At 46.2% G+C, this 25,552-nt stretch overlaps 1 protein-coding gene across 11 annotated transcripts in view; it reads right to left on the bottom strand.

Moving 5' to 3' along the window:
- LOC109415957 (histone-lysine N-methyltransferase 2C-like) overlaps window positions 1-25,552 on the bottom strand; it is a 77,128-nt gene that overhangs the window by 4,134 nt on the left and 47,442 nt on the right. For 3 of the 11 annotated variants that reach the window (XM_062861275.1, XM_062861276.1, XM_062861277.1), the window contains exons 9-17: window positions 17,337-19,331; window positions 15,688-15,826; window positions 13,327-15,431; window positions 13,144-13,262; window positions 12,740-13,076; window positions 12,043-12,318; window positions 10,794-10,916; window positions 1,192-9,417; window positions 46-765 (exon numbers count right to left, since the gene is read on the bottom strand). In XM_062861275.1, coding sequence (XP_062717259.1) covers window positions 46-765; window positions 1,192-9,417; window positions 10,794-10,916; window positions 12,043-12,318; window positions 12,740-13,076; window positions 13,144-13,262; window positions 13,327-15,431; window positions 15,688-15,826; window positions 17,337-19,331 — 14,040 coding nt within the window. The remainder of the gene's footprint in view (window positions 1-45; window positions 766-1,191; window positions 9,418-10,793; window positions 10,917-12,042; window positions 12,319-12,739; window positions 13,077-13,143; window positions 13,263-13,326; window positions 15,432-15,687; window positions 15,827-17,336; window positions 19,332-25,552) is intronic. The other 8 variants (XM_062861281.1, XM_029857857.2, XM_062861282.1 and 5 more) reach the window with 6 other exon arrangements.

Here is a 25,552-nt window from a genome sequence, read left to right as displayed (position 1 = left end):
AATTACATTTGAATAAATAATTCTAACAAACATGTTTCTACTTACCCTTGCTTCGTACTGCTTTTCTCGCAACTCCGAAACCTCCGTACGAATAACCTCTCCGATGTACTCAATCACCATTGTGTGCTTCTCCAGATCTCTGGCGGCATACAGACCCAACCCTTGGATTTTTGACCGCGCCAGGAAGACATTGTTGCGCCATTCTAGCTTCATCTTCTTATACTGCGAACTCTTGGAATGTACAAACTGTTTGCTGTAGGGACAGGCAACCTCGCCGGCCGGCGAGCTCGTTGGAACGAAAGTCGGTCGCTGAGTAACGGACCCAGTGCGTTGCGTGTGCGGTTTCTTCCACGTCAGCGAATGTTTCAACTTTGGTTCCGTCCGAGCGGCTCCGGAAGGGTTGATCGCCAAGGGCAGTTCCAGCAGCGGATTGCGACCGTACTTGAACCGATAGTCCGTCAACGTTTCAATGCCGGGAAGACTTTCCAGAATGCGAACCACGGCCGGTTCCGTCAAGCCGAAAAGATCCTCTCCGGTAACGTACTTGGGGAAGAGCTGCACTATGTGGCTGTCCTTCCGCAAGATGGCCATCGGGTCCAGTATCCGCTGCCAAACGGCCTTCGGCGTGATGTCCCGCAGTTCGATGTCTTCCTCCGCCGACTCTTGAACAAGGACTCGGAACTCCGGCCGACCGCACACGTCCGCAATCGAGCACACGTAACGGCAGCGTTTGTTCGGACGTCGCATCGACCAATAGAAACGTATCTGAAGAAAGTTTGAGAAATGAAGAGTTAAAGTTAGGCTTGATCACACCGATTGAAAAAAAAAAATAATTATTTTTATGAAATTTCGGTTCCGACAAGTTAGAAGTTTTTGGCTTGAGATGTGAAAGCTGATGTAGATGCGGGGCAATTTTCAAGAGTTTCTCGTCGCGCGTGAATTATATACTTCTCGAGGGATGAAAGGTGGCATAGATGCGAGGCAGTTTCAAAGGGGATTTGATAAAACATATCGCGAATGCTGGGCAGTTTTGAATGGTTATTTGTCGCTAGTGCTAGGGATATTCGAACGGATTGTTGATTGCGAGTGCGCGCGGGGTAAATATAAAACGGACAAAATTTCATCAAAATATTCAAATATGATAGTTTTTTATCTATTATTTTTAGTGTTAGTTGGTCTTTATATACTTACAATTTTGTATCCAATCGGGTAGATGTAGTTGGGTGTGTGGAAGTTCTGCAACTGATGCGGCAGTAGCTGACCGACACTTAAGAAGATCAAACTACCCACCCGCAGAAGGTTATTCGACTCGGAGTGGTGCATCACCGATGCCACCTGTCGGCTCTCGTCCCGATCGACGTACACGCGTCGCTGGACGCTCAGCGTGGTCAGTTCGGAATCCTTTTCGGTCTTTGGTGCATGCGACTGGCACATGGTCGTCTTGTTCTTGTAGAACACGCAACTATCCTTCATGGCACAACTCAGATGATATACATTGGCGCAACGAGTCTTGAAGCACTTGATGGTTGCCCCAAGGTTGTTACAGAATGTACAAGCCGAGCTCAGACTCTGCTGGAGGGCGTTTTCCAAGTTCATCAATGCGCCATTGACGGTTTCGTAGACTCCGTCGGACCAGAGAGCACAGTTCAAGTGAACCCACTTGTCGACGTCGTAGTTCAGCAGCCGCGAAGGCCCATCGGCCACTCCGTCTCCGGTTGTGTGACAGAATATGCAACGTCTCGTGTCATCCGGCATTTTGGGTGTGGGTGTCACGGTGATGCACATCCGGAACAACATTTCTGTAATTTCCTTCTCCGTTGGCTTTTTGTAGCGCTGAATCTGGAAACAGCTCGATCCGAAGAATTTGTATTTGACGCCCTTCAACTGCTTTGGAGGGGGTCCGATCTCCTTGTCCTCGTCCAACTTTTTCTTCCGCTCATTTACGGACGAGTCCTTGCTATCCGAGGACCGCATACTGGTCATACTTACATCGCCGTCTTCGTTGAGCTCCTGTTTGATGTCCAATGCTCCCATGCTTAGGCTCTCATCCAGATCCAGATCGAATCGGGAAGCGAGATTTTCGCGCAGTTTGCTTCCATCAGCTCCAAGCAGTTTATCTTCCAGAATGTTCGTTGGACGCCACTGGAACTGCCGGTAGCATGCCTTGCTGCAGAAGTATAGTTCCTCCGATTCCAGATCCTGGTTCACATTATTCGTCAACAGAGGGAATTCCGACGGCTTCGCCGTAATCAACGTATTCAGTATCACCACGTCACAATGTCTGCAAAATTTAGCCGCTCCATTCAGGATTGTCTGGATGTCTATGGGTGCTCCCTCTTTGCCATCTCGACCCTTGGTTCGGTACAAACCGAGCTTTTGACTAGGCGGAGTGGTGGTACGCTCCACAATCTGGTACGACATTGGCGGCGCAATCTCCAGAATGTTGGCAAGATCTCGCAGTACCCCAATGATGTCCTCCGCCGCAGACGATGTCAACGTTAGTGTGACCGTCACATTACTGGAGTCCTTCAGCGGCGTCGGTGGACCAAATCTCGATTTTATACCAAGCGGTTCTTTGATTCCTTCGTTTTCCTTGTTGCTACCAGGACCGATCAAACTCAACGATTTGTCCGCCGACAGCGAAATACCCCGCTTCAACCTAATCGGAACGGGAGCGACAATCGGAATGATCGGGGACATTCGCTTGAAGACCATCGCCTGCTCGTCTTCGTTGCTTTCCTCTTTGATGACCCGCAACCCAGGGAAATGGATTGGAGACTCCCAGCGGACGCATTCGGGGCTGGACGTGCTGACGATGGTGTCGGGGGAATCCAGGTCTCGATCCTTGACATAATCGTACCGACAGCGATCTTCGTTTTCGAACTTTATTGGCGGGAACTCCTGGTCGTAGAAACCACGTTGCGTTGAAGGAGGCACAATTTCAGGCGGAGGGATCTTTACGCCAAACGGTTTAGTGTTGTAAAAGTCGGCAACGTTAGGGATTTGTGCATGTCCGTAGACACCGGTGAGATCTCCGGTTGCAATTGAATAGTTTTTCGTGTTGGTGAATTTGCTGAGATCACCCGTTCCAAACAGTTGACAGATTCCATAGTTTCGAGGAAGAAGCGGTTCCAGAATTTGCATTGGTGGCAGCTGTCGAAGCTGTAGCATCAGGTTGTCAATATAGGTGTCGTAGTCCTCTTCCAGTTTGGCAGATTTTCTGGGCTTCTTCTTGGTCTGGTGAGGCTCTTTGTTTGAGTTTATTTGTTGCTGTCGTCGATTTTTCTGATACTCTCGCCGTTTCTTCTTCTTCAATTCGTGGGCTATTTCGGCGGGTGTTTTACCAGCTGCTTCCATCGAAGTTTGTTGCTCCATGGGTTCCTCTTTAGTTGGTGTTGGCGTGAAAGAAAGTTCCTGTTTGACTGTATCTGTGGGGGTCGGTACCGGAGAAGGGAATACCGGTGAGGGACCGGAAACGGATTCATCAGGCAGCTCTTTCTTCACCTCTACGGGAGTTGGCGTTCGAGACATTGGCTGAGATTGGGCTTGCTGAGGTTGCGATGAATTTTGTAGGAGTTGTTGTTCTGGAGGCTTCATATGCACTGATTGAACCGGTGTTGGTTCCCGCTTGATATATGTTGTCATACTGGGTATGTCCGCCGATGATACTGGCAGCTGATTCGGTTGAAGTTGTGGTTGCTGCTGAAGCTGCTGTTGCAGCAGTGCCTGCGGAGGCTGCTGTGGCTGGACAATGGGATGCGTAATTTGGGTGACGGTCATTTGACCAGATTCAGTTTTCACCGTGCTTTGAACAGTGATGGGTTGTGCCGTGATACATCCGGAAGCAGCTGCAGATGCTGCAGCAGCTGAGGCCGCTGCCGCTTGCATCATTTCCTCTTTTTTCATACTTGCTGCTCGCATATTAGCAAACAAATGCGGTGTCGGATGGCTGGATGATATCGTTACCGTTTGGGGTTTCGACACAAATGAGGTTTCCCGAGAAACTATCTTAGTGGCACTAACCTTATGTGGTTCGGATGTGGTTGGCGCAGGGCTTGATGTAGGTATCGTCACAGCTTGTGTAGTGATGATTTGAATGGCCGGCGGATTTGTGGACGGTGGTATAACAGGTCGAGCCAGTTGGGCTTCCAAAGAGCTTACTACGCCTAGACTTGGTGCCCGTTGATTGGTTATCAGGCTTGGAACTGGTCGGGCCATTGATGTCGGCGTAGGAGATGGAGCCGAAGTACAACCCGTGTTCTGTAGAAGCTGCTTCAACAGAACATTTTGACTGTCTGACTCTATCTTAGTTCCAGATGGTGTAGACATAGTTGAGAATTTACAACCACTTGCCTGACCCGTAGTTGAGCTTACAGAAGAAGTAGATGACACGTTATTGTCATCCGTCGTATCCATCGGTTCACTCTTCACGGTATTTGAAGCCTCCAGACTAAGCCGTTTGCTTACAGTTTGACCAGCTGGCTCTCGTGGAAATCCAGCAGGCACCTCATCAGTAGATTTAGATCTCCGGAACGATGATGACCCTTGCAATTGGTTTTGAAGCAATGTGGAAATCGTCGGTGTACTCATTTTCATAGATTGCATCGGTTGAGATAGGGTTGCGCTGAGGATGCTAGTCGCGGTTGACGGCGTAGGAGCAGAACTGCTGCTGGTCAACAAAACTCCACTTCCAGGTGTAGATATAACCCCGGGCCGAGATGTCACAACTAGACCAGGTGGTTGACTCGTGTTAGTCGATATTTCACTGAAATTCACAATCCTCGTTTGCGATTGCAAAGTGCTACTCAATATGCTAGCTATGCTACTTGTACTGCTATTATCTGCGGTGCTTCTAGGGATTTCTATAGTTTGAATGCGTCCTTGACCCTGGATTATGACACCAGTCTGTTGTGATGCAGCTTGTTGTTGTTGCAATTGCTGTTGTTGCTGCTGGTGCTGCTGCATTTGCAATTGTTGCTGATTCTGCTGTTGAAACTTCAACGCTTGCTGTTGTTGCATGACCACTAGTTGCTGTTTTTGTGCCTGTGCCTGACTAATCTGCTTCTGCATAGGAGCTCGCACTTGCTTCACCACCACGATGTTACTTCCACTTGGCGGAACAGCTGGAGATACACGGCCAATTTGCAACTGTTGGTTCAAAAGCTTAGTCCCGGGAATGGACGATATGCTAGTTACCGACTGTGCTTGTTCGGATTTATTGGCATTGGACGCATTGGCCACCGCTGCAGCCGGCAGAATGGTCTTTCCAGACACGGTCTTCAAAATACTTGCAATTGTTTCCGGCTTGCTCATATTATCTCCCTGTGAAGGTATCACTGTGTCAAAGGTGATGGTCGAAATTGTGCTAGCGGATGTAGCAGGAGTTGTCGTGATGACTGTCCCGCTTGCTTCTGTTTTGATTGACGATCCCGGCGGAATTGTGTTCGAATTGATCGACGACATGATCGAACGCACCTGTTGAGACACATTCATCGCGTTCATGGTCAGCTCGTTCGGTTGAGACAGAGGCGAAAGCTGGGGCATTGCGGAGACACGTTGACCTACCGGTCCCAGAATTGGGCTTTTTGAGTTTTCTCGTGACTTGGAAATGACATGGACCGGAATAACGCCATGTTTCTTAATCTCACCGGAATGGGAGTCATTCGAACCTTCGTGAGGAGCCATCGGATGGTTATCCACTTCCGATACCGCACCATCGGCACGTGCAGCCTCGTCTATCGTCGGTTCAACTTTTTCCATTCCCAGCTGATCGGAATCTTCCTGTCCAATGGAACTGTCCGGCGATATGGAATCATCTTCGAATATCTTCGTCGGTAGGGAGGTATCTTGCGTTACCGTCAGCGAAGATAATTTGGCATAACCCATACTGGGCGATGGAACATTCGGTTTTGCTTTGACAACTAGGTTGTCCATAGCAGAAGACGGATGGGCTTGTGGCACACTTGGCCCTTGCGCAGAAGTCTGAGGAATTTGTTGAATTTTTATCTGCGAAGTCGTTTGATGTTGACCTTGGGAATGCTGCGGTGCGTTTGGGCCTGTTCTGGCGAAGGTCTTCGTGATGAAGGGGGACGATTGATTAAGATTCAACGAAGTAAGTGGCACTATGCTTGTGGTGTTGATTTTTTGTCCAGCCACTGCGATGACAGTCCCTGACGTATTTTTAGATATGTTGCTCAGCGAGATAGCAGTAGATGTGATTATCTTCTTTGTCTGACTTGGCAAAACAGATTTTGCTTGGCTAGGTGCACCTTCAGTTGGAGTTTTCGGAGGAGTTGCCGCTATCGGAAAGCTTTTCAAAATTGGTACCGATATGGTGGTATTGCCTATAGAAAGCTTGGCACTTTCGGTCGCGTCTTTCACAAGCTTTTTATGAGCAGCCGAGACTGCCGTAACCATTTGAGGACGATTTTGAAGGATCGTTTTTTGAATAGCAATTCTTCCGGGGTACGTAATCGGCTTTGGACTTTGTTGAAGTCCTACGGATATTACTGTGGTGTCTTTTGTAGGAGTTTTCATGCCTGCCTTCATCGGTTCATCGCTAGTCGAATCCTTGGTCTCCTCGTCTTGTTTGCCATCAGCATCCTTAGGGCGGCTATCTATCATAGCTTCAAAATCCTCCGTCGTAGCGATATTACGTTCATTAGTTTGTACAGTTTTGTCCCCACCGTCTATGATTACCACTCCAGCATTTGAATGTTCACCTTCTTTCGAGATATTGCTCTTGATGACTTCCACGGTCAAACTCTTTTCTCCGTCTTTGTTTGCCGGCGTGACTACATCCTGCCCGAAAAGTTCGTATTCCCCTCCTTCAATATGTGCTCCCAATGGACTAGCACCTATATCGTATCTGCTGTGGGCAAACGGCTCTATGATCTCATCTCCATCCACAGCTGGCTGAGCAACTGAGCTTAACGACACTTCCGTGGTCACCAATCGTTTATCGGTTTCATCATCATAATCCATCATTCTCCGCTTCTCATCCGGGCTGCTGTCGATCACGACGATTTCCTCCGAGCTTCCCTGCTGTGGTTGACTAGTTTTCTGCACAATGGTCAGCCTATTGCGCATCATCGCAGCTTTTTTCGCTGCCTCCATTTGCTGGTGTTGCTGTAGCGATGGTCCCGCCGGACCTGAAGATGATCCTGCCATTTGCTGCCCATGGGCTTTATTTCCCGATTGTAGTTGCTGTTGTAGATGCCCGATTGGATTGGGACCCTTGGGCGGCGGATTACCCCTTGCATTGCCCCACATCGGAGATCCTCCCCGAAGTCCCAGTTTTATGTAACCGTACTTCCCGAAGCAAGGCATTATCGGAATGGGATTCGATGGATGGTTGATGCCCCCTCCTCCACCGCCGCCGGTGCTGCCACTATTGCTAGCAACACTGGTAACGATGTTTATTGGCCCTTCCATTGATTCCTGTTGGATGAATTGTCCCGGACTAGGGCCCAAACCTTGAGATCCGGCACTTGGTGGGCGTCTAATCATTTGTTGTTGTTGATGTTGTGGTTGTTGTTGTTGTTGCTGCTGTTGCTGATAGTACAACATGGGGCTTGGAGGCATAGGGGAAGAAGATGGGGTAGTTCTGCCACCTTGACTTAGCAACGGTGACGGAGGCTGTTGATGAACAGGACTTTGCTTGGCATAATTGATTTGCTGCTGGCCTTGCTGTTGTTGCATCGGGTTCATTTGCTGTTGAATATGCTGTTGTTGTGACATTTGCATCTGTGGTTGTTGCAGCATTTGCGGAAGTTGTGAAGTTTGCTGCTGAATAATCTGTTGTTGTTGCTGCTGCTGCATTTGCATCATTTGTTGACGCTGTTGCATTTGTTGCAACCTTTGTTGTTGCATCAACTGTTGCTGATGAATTTGTTGCTGCTGTTGTTGTTGTTGCTGCTGCTGTTGTTGTTGTTGGGGTGTTCCGGGAGACATTATTGGCTGTGGGCTGCCAAGTGGAGAAGTGTAACCGGGTTGCATTTGTCGTATGTTGGGGTTTTGTTGCATCATTTGCTGCTGATGCTGTTGTTGTTGCTGCTGTTGCTGAAGCGAACTTGCTACTCGCATCCGCACGTTCGGATCGTTCGGAATGATCTGTGGACGCACGAAGCGAGTCTGCTGCTGTCCCATTATCTGATTCTGCATTATGATGTTTTGCTGGGCGTATTGAGCACCAGGACTGGTGACCATGCGTCCTGGTGGCATTTGCTGGCCGGACATCCGGTGCTGTGGTGATGTCATTCTCGGTGCCGGCGACGTTAGTCTTCCGGGTATGGATGGAGAAGGCGACGGTCCCGGGCTGAAGGGGTTTTCGTCAGCGGCCTGCGAGTGCGGCGTACCAATCCGGGGCGATTGTTGCATTGTGTTGTAAGGAGACATAGCGCTGTTTGAGTTTGTGTGATGACTTGGGCTCTGCATTATGGAGTTAACACTGCCCGGCCCTGGACTTTGCGACATCAGTGGGCCAGGAGAGTGCATTGGACTCTGACTTGGCTGTAGAATTGGGTTATTCAGAGGAGATTGTACTGGTGGTTGATGAATCAAGGTTTGTTGCGAGCTCGGTGAAGGAGACATCAAAGGTGATGGCGGCGCAATCTGCGCGGGAGAACTTCCGGGTGCGGCTGGCATACTAGCCTGCATTTTGGCTTGTTGTTTTGTTTTGTACTCTTGCATAAGGACAGTATGTTGGCGATGTTGCTTTCTGGCATTGTCCAACTGTTTCTGTATGACTGCATGATCCGAAGTAACTTGTGATAACTCCTTCAAATCACCTTCCGGTAGTTCATTGCCCGCTTTCTTCAGTTGACGTTGTTTCGTGTTCAACTGCTTTTTAACCTTGCGCAACTTCCCTATCTCCGTTTCGTAATGTTTCAACTGATTGGTGAGAGCAATGTTTTGCTGATTCATCCAATTTTCGTAGGTGATTTGCGTTTGTCGCTCTTGATCGTTGGTTATATTCTCTGGTGGAACGGGCGGTGCTGGTTGCAGATTTGCCTGATACATTTGAATAGGCTTGTGGGTTGCTTCCATTTGTGGTTGCACCATCGGTTGGGTACCGCTAGGGCCAGCTGCTTTGTTCAAAGGATTTATCAAGTTCGCCACGGCTCCTCCAGGGACTGGAGTTTGGGAACGCCACTGAGGCGCTGTGATGCGTTGCTGTTGCATAATGAACGGACCTGCAGGACCACTTCCAACTGGAGATTGGATTTGACCCGGTTGTGGATGTTGCAGCTGTTGCTGATGAGGGAGACCTTGTTGCTGCTGGAGTTGTATTTGTGTGGGAACCTGACCAGGCGGCTGATTTTGGATAATGCTCTGCTGAACTAATCGCATTCCTGGTTGTTGCATGCCCTGTTGTTGCTGCTGTTGTTGTTGATTATTCAACAGTGTTTCAAAGTCCTGTGAAGAAAAAAAAAACAAAAAAAATGCAAATTAATGAGGTGAAAAAAACACCAAAATGGTTACACTCAATTGTAACTCAAGATGGAATTCATCAGATGTCTTCATTTATAATCCGCTGAGGACACCGAAAATCCACTAATAATTGTAATTCCTAAATCAGCCAAGTTTATATCAAAACGATATATATCCGGTACAACTTCCTGGAGAAATGTTGGGTATCAAATGGATTCTTTCTGATGTTACCAATAAATATTGGGATAATTAGCAACTGATCATTTCATGTTTTCTCGTAGAAACCTTTGTAGCATCCGGCATGAATTTAAGGTTGGTTGCCTGCTGATGGTAGGTTTACACGTTGCAAAATAGAGAATTGACAGCCAGGGAAGAGTGCCAGCTAAAAGTTGTTTGTTTAGCTGATAGTGCAGCCTGGACACTGTTTTTCATCTAGCTGCAGCTAGATATAGGAGGTGCGTCCCGAGCGCCTGTTCTCCAAGGCTCGGCTCAAACAGAGTTTTGGAGAGCATGGATGGGAACTATATGCGGAAGTTTTATGGTGTGCCGCACATTACTCGCGTCAGTGATCGTTATGTGTGATGACTAGAGAGAAAATGTTCTTATACAATGGTGACAGTCAGACGGAATAGAACTTTCGAAGTTTTGGTGAATGGTAAAAACGAAGGTATACCAAGAAACATGATAATCATATAGTTAATTATGGTAAGCAGTGAAACCACAAACACTGGTCCAATGTACAAGACAGTGTACATACTAAAGCATGCTTATTACAGAGAGATTACTCTTCCTAATACGGTGTGCAAGATACTGTCGCATGTCCACATGACTCCTCACATTCGTCGGCGATACTGTAGAATTAGCATAAGTTAAAATACATAGTAATAAAAATTAAAAAAAAATCGTCGGCGAATAACGGGTTGCTATTCATGAGGGCCGATCAACAACGGATCATATTCTGTGAATGATCTAAGAAAAATTGCGAGAAATCAGCTGGCAGACACGACGTCTGTTCACAGGGCCACGAGTTGTGGACGTTAAAAGGGGCATACCGTAAAGTTTTCCGAGTTTTTGAGCGTAAGGTTCTGCGGACAATTCTCAGTGGAAATACTGGTACCATACAGACACTTGGTGTAATATGTGTTGAGTCGGCTGTTCATGTATTGCGAACGCTGGAAAAAAGAACTATGAAAGCAATACTCGGCAGAGGGAAACAGGTATAAGTCGGCGATTCCATGAACGGTCCTCAAAAACGCATGCTGAAGAAGGAGACCTGGGATTGCAAGTTTTCGACAGTTGCTATTTCCCCCCGAGAGCGGCTGACATTGACCCTTTTCTCCCTCCCTCTCCCAACCCCTTACCTGTTCGCACAAAATGCCAGGTGGCATGTTCTGATTATTCCCATCGCCACTGGCCGCCGCCAGCTGACCAGCCTGCTCTCGTTTTTCCTGCTCCAGCAGATCTTCCAACAGCAGTCTTTGCTCCTGTAACAATTGTGGAATAGCATTGTGTCGAGTTCAGGTATTCAAGTTGAATGGAGGACACTTCTCTAAAATTTGCGCTCAAACTTCAGCCAAACAATATGATTAGAAAGCAAACAAAACTAATTATAGAATAACTACATTCTAAAATCACTCAGTTTGTATGGATGCACTCGGGTGCGGGTTTGTTGGATGAAGGTGTGGGATTTTTAGCTACATGCTTTGTAATTTTTAATGAATGTGGTACGCAGTGATCGAGATGTTTTGGACTCAAATTGGAAAACGAAACTGTTCATATATCCAAATGCTGTGCCGGTGGAACACACGTGGTAGCCAATAGGGATGTTAAAGAACACAGAGCCATAATCACATTAGCTAGATACAAAGACGGATTCCGTTGATAGAGAAGGTACCTTTCTACAGTGTTTGAGAGCCAGTGTCGATCTTGTGATTAAATGCTAGCCACTACTTTAGGCTACTACAAAAACACAGTGACAGTGACGAAAGATAAAAAAGTTAATGGAAAGTACAATACTGCTCACTGCATCTTTTTGTTTGAACATTCTATTTTCAAATATCTAAAGATGTTTGTTTCTCCTACAGCATAAAGTGTTTGACTAGAAAAACATAAAACTTGCTGTAATGAAAAAAATAAAAGATGTTTTAAGTGTACTCTATGCATTGCATTTGAATAAATCTAGCGATCGATTTCTATCTGAAGCTAACACGCCAAGTGATGGTACACATTTCTAAAAGGCATAAATGTTGCTCTTAGGAATGAACTTCAAAACATTTATAGTAGTTTCACTGCAAGTTTTATCAAAGCGAAACTGAGTTTCGAAAGTGTGTCAAATCTAATTTCGTCAGCATATGTCTTTGATATGTCCTTAGGGTCTTTGACCACGATAACATTTTATAATATGTCTTCTACAATGTATCACAATAACTAACAAAGCCTTCAACACAAACAGAGCAAAACATAAATCAAATCAACTACAACTAGTCAAACAGATGTAAAGCCATTTCTTAGCTGGATGCTGGTGGTGCAATTGGACTGTCATTACTGTCTAAGTTTTCTGGCTCCGTGAGTATAGTTGCTTGCTCAGAACAGACTTTGGACATGGCTCACCTTCAGCAGTAACGATCGTCTGGCGCTCGAATAGTAATTTCTTTGCCCAACAAAGTTGCCATTGCGAGATCCTGCCAGATGGTGGTGGCGATCCATCGATGGCAACTGGCCACTCATTGGAGACTGATGGTCCAACGCTCCGAACGAGGAGAAACCCATTGGAGGAAGAGAAGGGAGTGGTTGAGGTGTTGGTGGTGGCATGGGCGGTAGTGATGGTGGTGGTTGTGACAAAGGCAGGGTTTGCAATTGCGGTTGTGACTGAGATTGTGGTGGCGGCTGCGGCGGCGGTGGAGGCGTTAATTGATATTGCATCGTTATGCGCGAAATTCATTCATATGTAGTTTTTTTTTTCGACGGGTAGTCGGAGATGAGCAATGGCCAAACACACATTGATACATTTGAATAGTTACGAGGGATATTAAAATTACGATTATGGTCAATAGAATCATCATCATTGTATATACAAACATGCATGAGAAGATAAGAAGAAAAATATTAAAAAAATTAACACAACACATTTTAGTGACAAATTGTCCGATAATTGTCGTTTAAGAAAAAAATTCACATTTTGTAATTGTGAACTGATCAAGTATGGAAAATAAAAACATAATATCACACCAATCATTCAATAACATGTAAACGAACTTGCAAATAGCAGATTAAAATTGGTGATCCAAAATCTACAACAATTACTGACCTGATTAACAGCAGGGGCACCCGGCATAGCACCAGATTGGCTTCCTGGATAGGGAGGTGGCGGTTCCGGATATGGCGGTGGAGGTGGTTGTCCCGGAACGCTAACCGGAACGGCGCCCGCCGGTTGTTGAGTTGGTTGCTGAAGTTGCTGGTGCAAAACCGATTGACCAACCGGCGCTTGACCCGGTTGATTGGGATTGGCCACGGTTTGTATGATACGGTTTCCTGGAATTTGCTGCACGATTCTGGTCTGCTGTTGACCTTGGATCAGATTCTGCTGAACCATTCCTGCCGGATGGCCCAGTTTCAACTGCTGACCACGCGGATCATTCAAAGCCCTGTAGAAAAAAAAAACATGTTAGAAAAGGATGCGATACCAAAGTCAAAAAAATAATTTCAACATACCCGGTGCGTATGCTAACAGAAACAGTGTTATTCGGAGTAACGACTCCGACAGCACCTTCCTTGGATAACAATCGTGTTCCAACTGCCATTGGCTTACCCATGGCTGCAGCTTGTTGAACCTGTTGCATGAAATGAAAACAGATTTGAGACATGCCATTGTAAATGTATCTTTCAAGAACTAACCTGTTGCTGCATTTGTTGTTGTATTTGTTGGAGTTGTGCAGGTGTTAATATGTTGGGTCGTACGGACTTCATCTGGCCAGCGAGCAGTTGTTGTTGAAGTTGCTGTGGTGGACCTTGGGATTGAGGTCCCATCGGTTGGCCACCGCTTATCAACTGCTGAAGCTGCGTAGGCTGTTGTTGTCCAACGCCTTGGGGTTGCTGCTGAAGCGTCAGTTGTTGCTGTATTGTTTGCATCTGCTGAGTATGCATCATTTGTTGTTGACTTTGTACCATAACTCCTGTTGGTAACTGTTGTTGCGAAACAACCGTTGACGAAGTAGCAGCCATCACGGTGGTCTGCATTATAGTTGTAGATCGTGGAATCTTGGAATCATCAACTTTTTCGTCGGTATCCATTGTTTCCGGTTTGTTCGGGTCTCCCGTTGTACAAGATTTTGCCTTGTCCTCTGATTTCTCCCCTTCAGGCTCATCCAATTCCAAGCTGTCCAACAAGTTGGACTTTTCTCCATCAGTTGTGTCCAATTCAGGATCAGCGTATTCCAAAATATTGAAATCTGCTCCCATTTCTGCCGTCAAAGAGTCAAGCAGCTCGTCATCATCATCGCCCAGTCCACCAAGTATATCGCCAACACCCTCGACTTCACCAATTCCTGTATTGTCCTCCTGTTCGAGCTTTTCCAGTTCGGCCGAAACGCTATCCGGAATTTCAGAAGCTCCTTCTCCACCACTTGTCGGTTGAGTCTGTTGTGCAGTTCCTTGCGCTACAGCAGGCGAATTAGCTGGAGCACCACTTGCTGCAGGCACATGTGCGTCACCTTCTCCCGCCAAACGCTGCGCCAGTAAGGCAATATTTTGCTGATCCGTTTGAGAAGTTAATGCACCCTGCATTTGACCAATTTGAGGTTGCCCCATTGATTGAACGTGGCCTCCAGGCTGTAGTTGACCAACAAAGGACCCATCCGGACGGTTTGGTAATTGCATCCGTTGTCTCATGATTTGTTGTTGCGGCATTGGTTGTGTAATCAACATTTGGCCTCCTGATGCCGTTCGGATAATCTGCTGTCTGATAACAGGACCGTTGGGGCCTTGCACCATACCGGGATTTTGTGGTCGAATTCCACCAGCAGGCCCCGGCATTCGTGGTCGTGCCATCATGTTCGGAGGCAACGGTTGCCGGAATGTTCCATTGTCCATGGGAGTTGTTTGTAATTGTTGATTAGGCATTTGTTGCAATTGGGGTTGTTGCTGCTGCTGTTGTTGTTGCTGTTGTTGCGGAGTTTGTTGTAGTTGTCCAGATGCTTGCGGATCTTCCATATATGGAGATTGCGGTTGCATCGGCTGTGGTGACTGTAATGTCGGTTGTTGAGGTTGTACCATCACTTGTCCTGGACCGGTGGTGGGCAGTTGCTGTCTCTGTAGCAAATCTCGCAATTGTCGATTACCTTCCTGTACAGGTTGATTAAATCCATCCTGACGAGGAGAAGTGAACGGAGAGTTTTGAACCGGGCTGAACATTTCACCGGGTCTCGCGTAAACCGTTTGACGGCCTTGATTTCCAGCAAATTGCGGTCTCGGCGTTCCGGGAGCCTGAGCGTACGGCGTATCCAGATTAATTCTCATCGCAGTCTGAGGATTGGGCATTGGCTGACCGGAATAGGCTGGGCTGCGATTGGGTGTCTGAATTGGACTCTGATGGCCAACCGAGCGTGGTGTTTGAGGCGAATGATGCACGTAACTGTCCGGCACTCCTTCTGAGGGTGGTCTGGCAAACGGATCCAATCCACCCTGGCTGACGGGAGATTCTGGTAGCATATCGAGCGGAGACTGTGGGGGCTGAGATTGAGGAGAGAATGGACTTTGATTGGGTCGTTGCTGTCCGGGAAGACCGGGTCGCTGTTGCTGCATTGGGACAGACATAGGCCGATTGGCCATACCGGGGTGCTGGAAGTTTGGAACCGGACTAGACGGTGTGTTCTGTCCTACCGGAACCATACGGTTTTTATTCACCGGTGAAACAAATTGATTACGAGATGTAGGCGAGGGGCTAGCCATAGGTCCCATGCCGGTAGCACTGTCAGTGGTAACTTGCAGTTGCATAGAAGCGTCTGGGAATGAAAAACGTTTTACGATACATATTTAGTTCAACACCTATTGGGGTTTCCAGGGGTAATTCATATTATTCATCTGCATACAACATTTGGCGAAATTCTATAGTTTGAATTGCGTACTGGACAAGAAGTCCATTCGCATTCAGAAAAGGGTAATGAAGGCGCAATTTTTATCAAACGTTCAGTACAATGCGCATGTAATGTGTTATTGGAGAGTTCCTCCAAATTTTAAACGTCGCAGAATACTACCTACCTTGCATTCTTTGATCAGGCATCATCATATGCTGCTGCGTTTGCTGCTCGCGAGCACGTTGCTGCTGCAGTTGCTTCCACTGGCGCTCCTGTTCTGCCTCGCGCATACTTTTCTGTTGGGAGTTTATCTTGTCCTGGTCCTGTTAGTTCCACATTTGTTTCATTCAACACAGACAGCGGTAAATCAAGGAAGAGAACGGAGAAAAACAGCTTTAAATCTTTTCAACTGTTCGGGAAGACTAAATAAGTAATTTGAAATTATTGCCAATGTTACGGATAACAAAAAATGTAAAATACATAGTAATGCCTCTCAATAAATATTCTTAAAGTAAATACATAATCTACCGTTAATAGAAGCACAGATTGATTTATTCAAATAAAAAAATACTATCATCTTCATTGCACATAATTATGTTAATTTTAAAGAAATTTTCATTAGTATACGAGATAGCTCCATAATTAGAAGAAACCGCACCATGAACCGCGAAACGTTGCTTTACGCCTTTATGACTAACTTGGATTCGATAATATTACTTCTGATTCAGTTATGCACATTAGTAAATTTCGTGGAAAACTTTATAAACGATATCGGGTTTGTAAGATAGAAAATGCTTGTGCAATAGTAAATTGTATGTTTCAACACTACCTAGTGATTTTGGGATAATAAGGGTCATACGTGTTTATGTACAGACACTTGATGTTGCGTTACTAGAATTTAATCGAAATAACACATGGGTGAATTTGTAAAACAATAGAATGAAAACAATGTTCGTTTTCCAACTTTTGCAATCGAGAATTAGCAACGTGGGGTATTTGAAACGTGGAAAACTTCAACTAACTAAGCTACTCGGTACACTAGATACGGGGTAACTGTCGGGCGGTAAAATGAAAATTTCTTTAAATCTTCAACCAAAAACTCAATACTTCTGCCGATAACACTAAAGAAGAACGTCGAAACAGAGCTGATTCGACCTTAACAGGTAACTATCAAGAAAAGGTAGATTATACTAAAGTTTCTCGTATGGGTTCGGAAATGATGAAACTCAAACAGTATGGAGAAAAAGTGATGAAATGGGATCATGCGCATATAGTGTGAGAACTCAAGGGTATGGATAAACTACAATGATCGTGCATTAGTTTTTTTTACTAACAGGGTAGAAAATTTCATGCAAGACTAACTAAGAAACTATTGTTGGAAGGGTACTAAGTTGTGACACATTCTAGTACTAGTCTTGGTCAGGGGTTTAAAAGGTGCACACAGCTTAAATTACATGCTTGGTATTGTCAATCAAGAACAAACAAGTTTTAATAAAAGTATTTAGTTTACAAACTCCCTAAAATTTGCAATTTACTTGGCAAATCAAACAATAACAAAGGCATTCAACTGAGTTTCAACTGCGAAATTAGATCGGAAAATTCTAACAGCAATGAAGCTCGCATTAAAAAATATAATGTATGTAATGCATAAGCCTTTTCCAGTCTCAAAGAGTACATCTAAAATGATTTTGCAAAACACAATCATCTAAAGAGTCAAAACTAAGAAACAAAAAGTGAAACCGTCAAACAAAAACCATAGATATTGCAAAATATCAAAAGAACAGACAATAACAGATCAAATCGATTACGTTTGCTAGCTTTCATGGTTCTCACCGTTTCTGGTGCGGTAGTAGAAGTGGTAGTAACAACAGTAGTAGTAGTAGTGGTAGTAGTAGAGGTAGTGGTAGTAACACTAGTGGTAGCAGAAGAGGAGGAATAACTAGTTGTGTTCGTGACAATGGTGGCGGTGGAGGTTGCACTGGTATTGGCACCTAGCGAGCATGGGGTGTCGATGGTGGTCATTGGATTTGAGGGACAACCGGGTTCGCCGTTGTAGGAAGCAGCCGCATCTGCGGCCAGTAGGCAGCCACTGGTGTCGCTGTAATCTGGTCCGGTAGTATTGCCCCCATTGCTGCTCGATTCCTGCAACGGGTTGCTGTTGTTGACGAGACTTTCGAAGCTTTCGCTACCACTAGATTCATTGATATTGCAATTGTTCGAATCGCTACCCATACTATTGTTGTTATTGTTTGAATGAGTTACGCTGCTCATGTTGGTGTTGTTTAGGTTTTGTGTGTTGGCAATGATTGTGTGTGTTTGTGAATGCGACTTGCCGAAGGAATCGTTCAACATGTGACTCTCGAATGAGGCCGAATCCAAGGACGGAAGCGTTCGCATTATTTCAGATGGCGTAAGTACCCGAATTTGCTGATCATTGTTCGCCATATTGGCTTGTAGGTGAGGTGTTAGAGATCGAGAAACACAAGGCGTTTGCGAGCGTTGTGGACTGTAGACGGGACTTGGGGTGCCGGGCGCCTGCTGGCGTTCTATGGGCAGCATAACCTGTTGTTGGGCCTGTAAGTGCTGTACAGGTGTGGCAAGAAGTATTTTTTGCGAACCATCGGGGCCAACGTTTATGAATTTATTAACTCCCGTTCTTACCAAAGGATGTTGCACGCCGGGATGTTGAGCCTGCTGCTGTTGTTGAGCGGCAATTTTGTTGATCGTTTGCAATGAGGCAGCCAATATTGGGGATTGAATAGTAGAACTGTTTCCAATGATGTTAAAGTTAATGTTTGAGCTTTGAGGCAAAAATGGTCTAATGTGAGTGAATCCTGGTCTTATAACGGCGCTGGAGTTGGTGTTGAAATTTCCATTAGGGTTTACTGTCACATTTGGTGCAGGGCCGTTTCTTAGACCATATTGATGGTGATGAACGGTAAAATGAGGAGAAATATTGGTGGCAATTACGTTGGGCACGAAAATATTCCCTCGGTTTGTACCGATAGTGAAAGTCTTCATAACATGTGCGGTCACAGGTTGGCTCACCACAACGTTGACATTTGAATGCGAAACCGAATTTTGGTGCTGCTGTTGTTGAGCTTGATCCGATTCGGAATCATTCCTAACTCCCGGGTTAATGTTCGAGAGGTTTATGAAAGTGTTTGCAATATTGGCCGCCACCAGCAGATTGGGTTTGTCTGCTGCACTATTGCTGGAGGTTGGAGCCGATTTATCCTGGCTACAGGAAAGAACATTCGACGTCGCATTGTCGCTTAGCGTGTTGTTGGACAGTAATGAATTAGTGTTGATAGTACCGGTGCAAGTAGTGGTGGATGTGCTTGTAGTGGCATTCTTGCTACCGTCACCAATAACAGAGTCTAGGGATGCATTGGTATTAGTATCGTTAGAAGAGGAGGGGTTGGTGTTACTATCGAGAAGGGCACTAATAGCGTTAGAATTAGATGCTGTTGTTAGCTCGTCTAAACTATCCGTTCCATCGTCCAAAGAATTTCCTTGCACCTCTATTAGCTGCTGCTGATGGTGCTGTAATGGTTTAAGCACTTGCTGTTGCTGCTGAAGTTGCATCTGGGGTTGTTGCATCTGAAGATGTTGTGGCTGCTGCTGGATACTCGAGGTCATCATTTGCGAGGGATCGGCAGTACCGATCAAAAGCGTTGTGTCTACAGCTACGCCACTTTGCTGCTGTTGCTGTTGCACGACGACTGATGATGGTGGTTGTGATGATGAAGATGAGGAAGGTGATGGAACTACATTCACTTGACCTGAACTATTACTATTGCCGTCTTTAGGTGACATTTGTGGTACCTGAATCATTTGAAGGGGTGGGAAGTGTGGCAATATATGAACCATAACCGCATAATTCATTTAGGAGAATAATTTATTTGTAATATGGGTAAAACTACAATTTTTCTCAGAATGTGATATGTATGAATAACTTTTTGTGATGTGAATGCAAGGTATTTTTCGCTTGGGCTTAATACAATGATTCAAAGCTTGTACTGTCGTTCTACACATAATCGTTCAAAATTCTACATACATCTTGAGTCGTTGCACTGTTGCACACTTATACGTAGAACAGTACAGTATTATTTATTATAGTTTATCAAGATGTACGTATGAAATATTCACATTATATTTCAAGCATCAATGATACTGTCATTAGTAAATGTTAAAATGAATTATAACAACTGTTTTAGATCAACCAAAAACTACGGTACCTGATTTTGTTAAATGTTAGACTTTTAAAATGATTTGTTGTGGTGTTTTTAATTAGCCAACCACATTGTTGTGTGTGAAGCCAACCTAGGGCTGTGCATTTATCGATATTATCGATAATATCGATATTATCGGATCAAATTTATCGATACGATATCCGATATTGCTCAAACCGATATAAAACGATAACGATAAAGGCTAACTATTCCCGATATCTATATATATAAAAATGGATTTCCGTCTGTCTGTCTGTCTGTCTGTCTGTCTGTCTGTCTGACCGCTATGGATTCGAAAACTACTGGACCGATCGGTGTGAAATTTTGTATGTGGATATTTTTGGGGCCGGGGAAGGTTCTTAGCTTGGTGCGGGACCTCTCCGGTCTCTGGAACGGGGGGCTCCCATACAGATGACTTCGCCGGGGACGTCCCTATAGAGCTGCATGTCAAAAAACACAGTAGGCAGGCAGAACGACGTTTGCCGGGACAGCTAGTTTCTGATAAATTTAAATGTTAAGGTCAGACTTTGTAATAGTTTAATTTTAATTTTAATAAGTTTCATTATTTTAGAAACATCGTTGATCCCATATGTTCACTTGTAACATATGTTTTATTAAAAAGGCACACATATTCGTCATTTTTGTGTTTGTTACCTTTTAATAAAGTTATCGGATATCGATACGATATCGATAATTTGGAATCCGATATATCGCCGATACCGATATGAGATGAATTGCGTATCGCCGATACCGATAAACCGCCACGATGCACAGCCCTAAGCCAACCACATTGTTGTGTGTGAAGAACACTAGGTTTATATTGAAAAAAGCGATAGTTACCACAATTCTTCAAATACACTTTCTGAAACACAATTTGACGTAAACTCATCTCCAGGAAATGAGAGAGAGTAACAAGTTTGAGAAGTGAGACATTTCGGAAAACGAAATTCCGGAAAATTCAAAACCAAACGTTTGACTGAATTACATCTGCCTTGAAAACGACCCTCAAGCCCCGTCATGTTTAATTGACCACCCTGATGTTCTTACCGCATGTTACAAGCATTATATTTGTTGATTATTTTATTCGATCATTTGCGCACAAGCGCCCACTTTTGTTAAAGAGAGATCTCCCAATGTTATCAGTTAAATAAACAGAGTTGAGTTTGCACCGAGCAAGAGAAAACGTGCTTTATTTTTTCTCCCGAGTTTAACTCCCGGAACGCAGATCAGTGTGGACATTTTTGGTCCAAAACCGAACCGGATTGTCTCCGGGAGTGTTCTCCGCGCGTAGTTGCCGGAAAATATTGAGACGGTCGTATTGTTCCTGAGGGAAGTGCGATTTCGTGTTCGCGCACTGCAACGAGCTGCATTCCGGACGCGTCTTCCTTGAGTGTTTGAGGTTCCTAACCTCAATTTGTTCGCTTCCACGAAAGTGGAACTGCATCGACTTTTGCGGAAGTCCGGTCTGTTGCGGAGTGTGAAGAAGCACCGACTTCCGCAGAAGCCGGTCGGACATTTGAGTGAGTGAAGAAAGCACCATCCCGTGTGGGGACTGGTCAAACATCAGTGTGAAAAAGCACCATTCCGAGCTGGATTGGTCGAACATATGTGCGTGTGTGTGTGTGGGTGAAAACTGCGCCGTCGTGAGCGCCGATCGATAAACAGTGAGAAGTGAGAACACTGCACCGCTCGAAAAGCGGTCTGAAAAAAAATGTAAACAAAGTGATGAGTGAAGAGAATAATATTTTGACACCCCGGGCAAGAGGCAGAGGGAACGTTATCCATACCCCGGTGTCGGAACAGAAAAAGCAACAACAACAGCGACAACAACAAATGATGGCAGAACACAAATTTCACGCTTTGACGGCTCGACGGACTGCAGTTGCAGCAAAGCTCCAGCGCGTGAAAGATCTGTTGGGACAGGCAGCTAACATCACTGTTTACCACCTAGAAACGTATCTGCGACGGGTAGATTCCTGCTACGAAGAGTATAACACGATCCAGAACGAAGTGTACACGGAGTTTCCCGGTCAGCGGCTGGAGCAGGAGCGGTATTTCGTCGAGTTTGAAAACGTCTACGAGGATCTGCGTATCGAACTCTGTCAAGCGATCGACGGTATTCGAAAAAATGACAATAAGCTGACGGTGGCAGAAGTCATTCCCCAGCCAGCTGCTGTGAATCATGTTCCCGGGTTGCCCAACGTTCCCCTACCAAGCTTCGATGGAGCGTACGAAAAATGGTACCGCTTCAAACAACTATTCGTAGACCTCATGCAGAAACACCACCACCTTTCGGATGCCACCAAACTGTACTACTTGCAACAGTGTTTGAAGGGGAAGGCTGAGAGCGTACTGAGCGACCAGGTGGTAAACGAGAACAATTTCCAGCTGGCCTGGAAAGCTCTTGAGGAACGGTTCGAAAATAAAAGGACTATTGTAGACGTGCACATCGGAGGGCTGCTGAATTTGCGGAAAATGACGAAGGAGAGCTCTATCGAATTACGCCAACTCGTCGACGATTGCAGTCGGCACGTCGAAGCGCTAAAGTTCCACGCTCTGCCGATGCAAGGAATGTCTGAACAACTTGTTGTTTCGCTCCTAACCTCCAAGCTCGATAATGCAACAGCAGCATTGTGGGAGAACAGCGTGGAGCCAAGGGAACTTCCGGAGTATGAGGAAACCATTCAGTTCCTGCAAAACCGCTGCTTTGTCCTGGAGCGGTGCGAAAGCAAGACGAAGTGCAAAATCCTTGAAACGACCAAGATGAAGCCAGTGGTACCGACCGCGAAGCCTATGCAGAGGGTGCATGCGGTGCAAGCAGCGGAGGATGTGTGTTCCGTCTGCGACAGCACGCACAACGTAAACAAGTGTGAAGTGCTGAAGCAAATGACAGTGTCCGACAGAATGGAGATGACAAAAAAGCGCAACCTGTGCTTCAATTGCCTGAAGCGCGGCCATCGAGTTGGTCAGTGTAGATCAAGAGCGTGTACAGTCAGCGGATGCGGTAAGAGGCACCACACCTTACTGCATTTTGAAGAAGTTTCGTCGGAGCAGCCGGTTCCAATTAGAAGCGCCGCGGAGCAGCAGGAAGATGTTGCGCCGCAGTTGACTCCGTCGATATCCGGTATCAGCATCGCAATGCCATCACAACGAGTTCACGAAAAGGAGATTTTACTTTCGACTGCGATTGTGGAGCTGCAAGATTCTAGCGGATCGTATCATCTGTGTCGAGCCCTATTGGATTCGGGGTCGCAGTCCAGCTTTGTCACCGAAAGCGTCGTCCGGCGTCTGCGGCTGCGGCGGGAACGAGTTCGAGCTCCTGTCATCGGAATCAGTGGAGATAGGCGTGTCGTTTCACATCAAGCCGTGGCGCAAATCAAGTCCATGTACAGCGAAGCATCCTGGACTCTCGACTTCCTAGTGGTTCCGCACGTTACTGGATGTCTGCCGGCTCGGAAGATCGACATTGACCAGTGGCAGATACCATCGGAGTTGCTGCTGGCGGATCCAAGGTTTAGTGTTCCAGCCAAGGTGGACATGCTCATAGGAGCGGAACTGTTTTTTGAGTTGCTGTTAATGGACCGTCTGAAGCTCAACGATTGTCAAGCGATGCTGTGGAAAACAAAGCTGGGATGGATCGTGAGCGGAGCATTTCCAAGCATCCAGCGAACAGTATTAGCTGCGTCCCACATTGCGTATCTGGAATCACCGGAGTCGAACCTGGAGGGTCTAGTACAACGATTCTGGGATCAGGAGGAAGTTGGAGGAACGGCGGTGTCAAGCACAGAAGATCAGCAATGCTTGGAGCATTTCACCAAAACCCATCGACGTGAAGAAGGGCATTTCGTGGTCCGATTGCCTTTTCGAGACAACGTGAACCAGCTTGGAGAATCTCGTGCCATAGCAGAGAGGCGTTTCTATCAATTGGAGAAGAAGCTCAACCTGAACCCCGACCTCAAGCTACAGTACTCCGCCTTTATAAACGAGTACATTAGTTTGGGACACTGTGTGAAGGTCAAGGACAATGGTAGTACTGGGTTCTTCCTACCGCACCACGCCATTTTGAAGCCATCGAGTTCATCTACCAAATTGCGTGTGGTGTTCGATGCATCCGCACGATCGGATACCAATGTTTCATTGAATGATGTGCTGATGAACGGACCGACGATCCAGGACACCCTAGCAGCTATAGTACTACGCTCTCGGAAATACAAGTTTTTGTTCTCCGCCGACGTCATCAAGATGTTCCGTCAGGTGCGGGTAGACGACAGAGACACCAGTTTCCAGAAGATACTGTATAGAGACGATCCAACCACCGAACTGAGCGTTTTTGAGTTGAAGACGGTTACATACGGCACATCATGTGCGCCGTTTTGTGCGACCGCTTGCTTGAGACAGCTCGCCATCGACGAAGAGAAGGATTTCCCACTTGGAGCGCGGGTGGTGAAACAAGATGTTTATATGGATGACGCAATCACCGGAGCTGACAGTCTAGAAGAAGCATTGAAGTGCCAGTCGCAGCTCATCGAACTACTGAAGCGAGGGGGTTTCGAACTCCACAAGTGGTGCGCAAATACCCCTGAATTGCTGCAACGCATTCCGGAGCATGCCAGGGAGCAGCAAGTAAACATCGAAGAACGAGAATTCAACGACGTGATAAAGACCCTAGGACTGTTGTGGGATCCATCAGCTGACGTGTTCCTGTTTCGAATGCAGCCAAACGATGAGTCACCAGAAGTCTACACAAAGCGACTTGTTTTATCCGAGACGGCGAAGATATTCGATCCCCTCGGCTTACTGGAGCCGGTCACAGTGCTAGCGAAGCTCTTCATTCAGCAGCTGTGGTCGCAAGAGCTGAGTTGGGACGAACCTCTATCAACCGAGCTGAATTCAACGTGGCGACAATTCAAGGTACAGTTGCAGGAGATAAACGCAATTCGGATTCCGCGCAGAGTGGTAGTAGACGATGCCGAATCCTTCGAAGTACACGGGTTTTCAGATGCTAGTCAAAAGGCTTATGGAGCCTGTGTGTATCTACGGAGCTTGAAGAGTGACGGTACCTCTGAGATGCACTTGCTGAGCAGTAAAACTCGTGTCACACCACTTCCCAGCAAGCCAGGGAGCAAGAAGGCAAGAAGACCGTACACCATACCGAGAGCTGAACTGTGCGGCGCTCTTCTGCTATCGAAGCTGGTCACAGGTGTACTGAAAGCCATGGACATGGCGATCGACAAGGTGGTTTTGTGGTGTGACTCGCAAATCGTCTTATGTTGGCTCAACAAGTCAACAGCCAGTCTCGAAATCTTCGTTGGTAGCCGAGTTCGAGAGATCAATCAACTAACACATGACTTCGAGTGGCGGTACATCTCTTCCAAGGATAATCCCGCTGATTTGGCTTCCAGGGGAGTCACTCCGTCGGATCTACAGTACTCAAACCTCTGGTGGCACGGTCCTGCCATGCTGCTACAGAACGACAACCTTTACGTACCTCCCGAATCACGTACGTTCAGCGAGGAGCAACTAGAAATCGATGATCACACCTACTGTCAAGTGGTTGTGCGCCTCAATCCGTGCGAGCTACTAACAAGATACAGTAACTTTAGAAAACTTCAGCGAGTGGTAGCCTATCTGTATCGATTCGTCAACAACTGCCGCAAGAAGAAGACCGAGCGAACATCTGGCTCGCTTTCCATCCTGGAGCTACGTAGCGCGACATTGAAGATCATTTGGAATGTGCAGCGGGAAGCATTTGCCGATGAGTTGCACATGTTGCAGCACAACAGGACGAAAAAGAGCAAGTTTCTGCAACTAGCG

The sequence above is a fragment of the Aedes albopictus genome, chromosome 3 (genome assembly GCF_035046485.1).
Source record: "Aedes albopictus strain Foshan chromosome 3, AalbF5, whole genome shotgun sequence".
NCBI lineage: Eukaryota > Metazoa > Arthropoda > Insecta > Diptera > Culicidae > Aedes > Aedes albopictus.
Note: the sequence above shows the minus strand (reverse complement) of the source record. Positions and strands in the feature narration are given on the sequence as shown.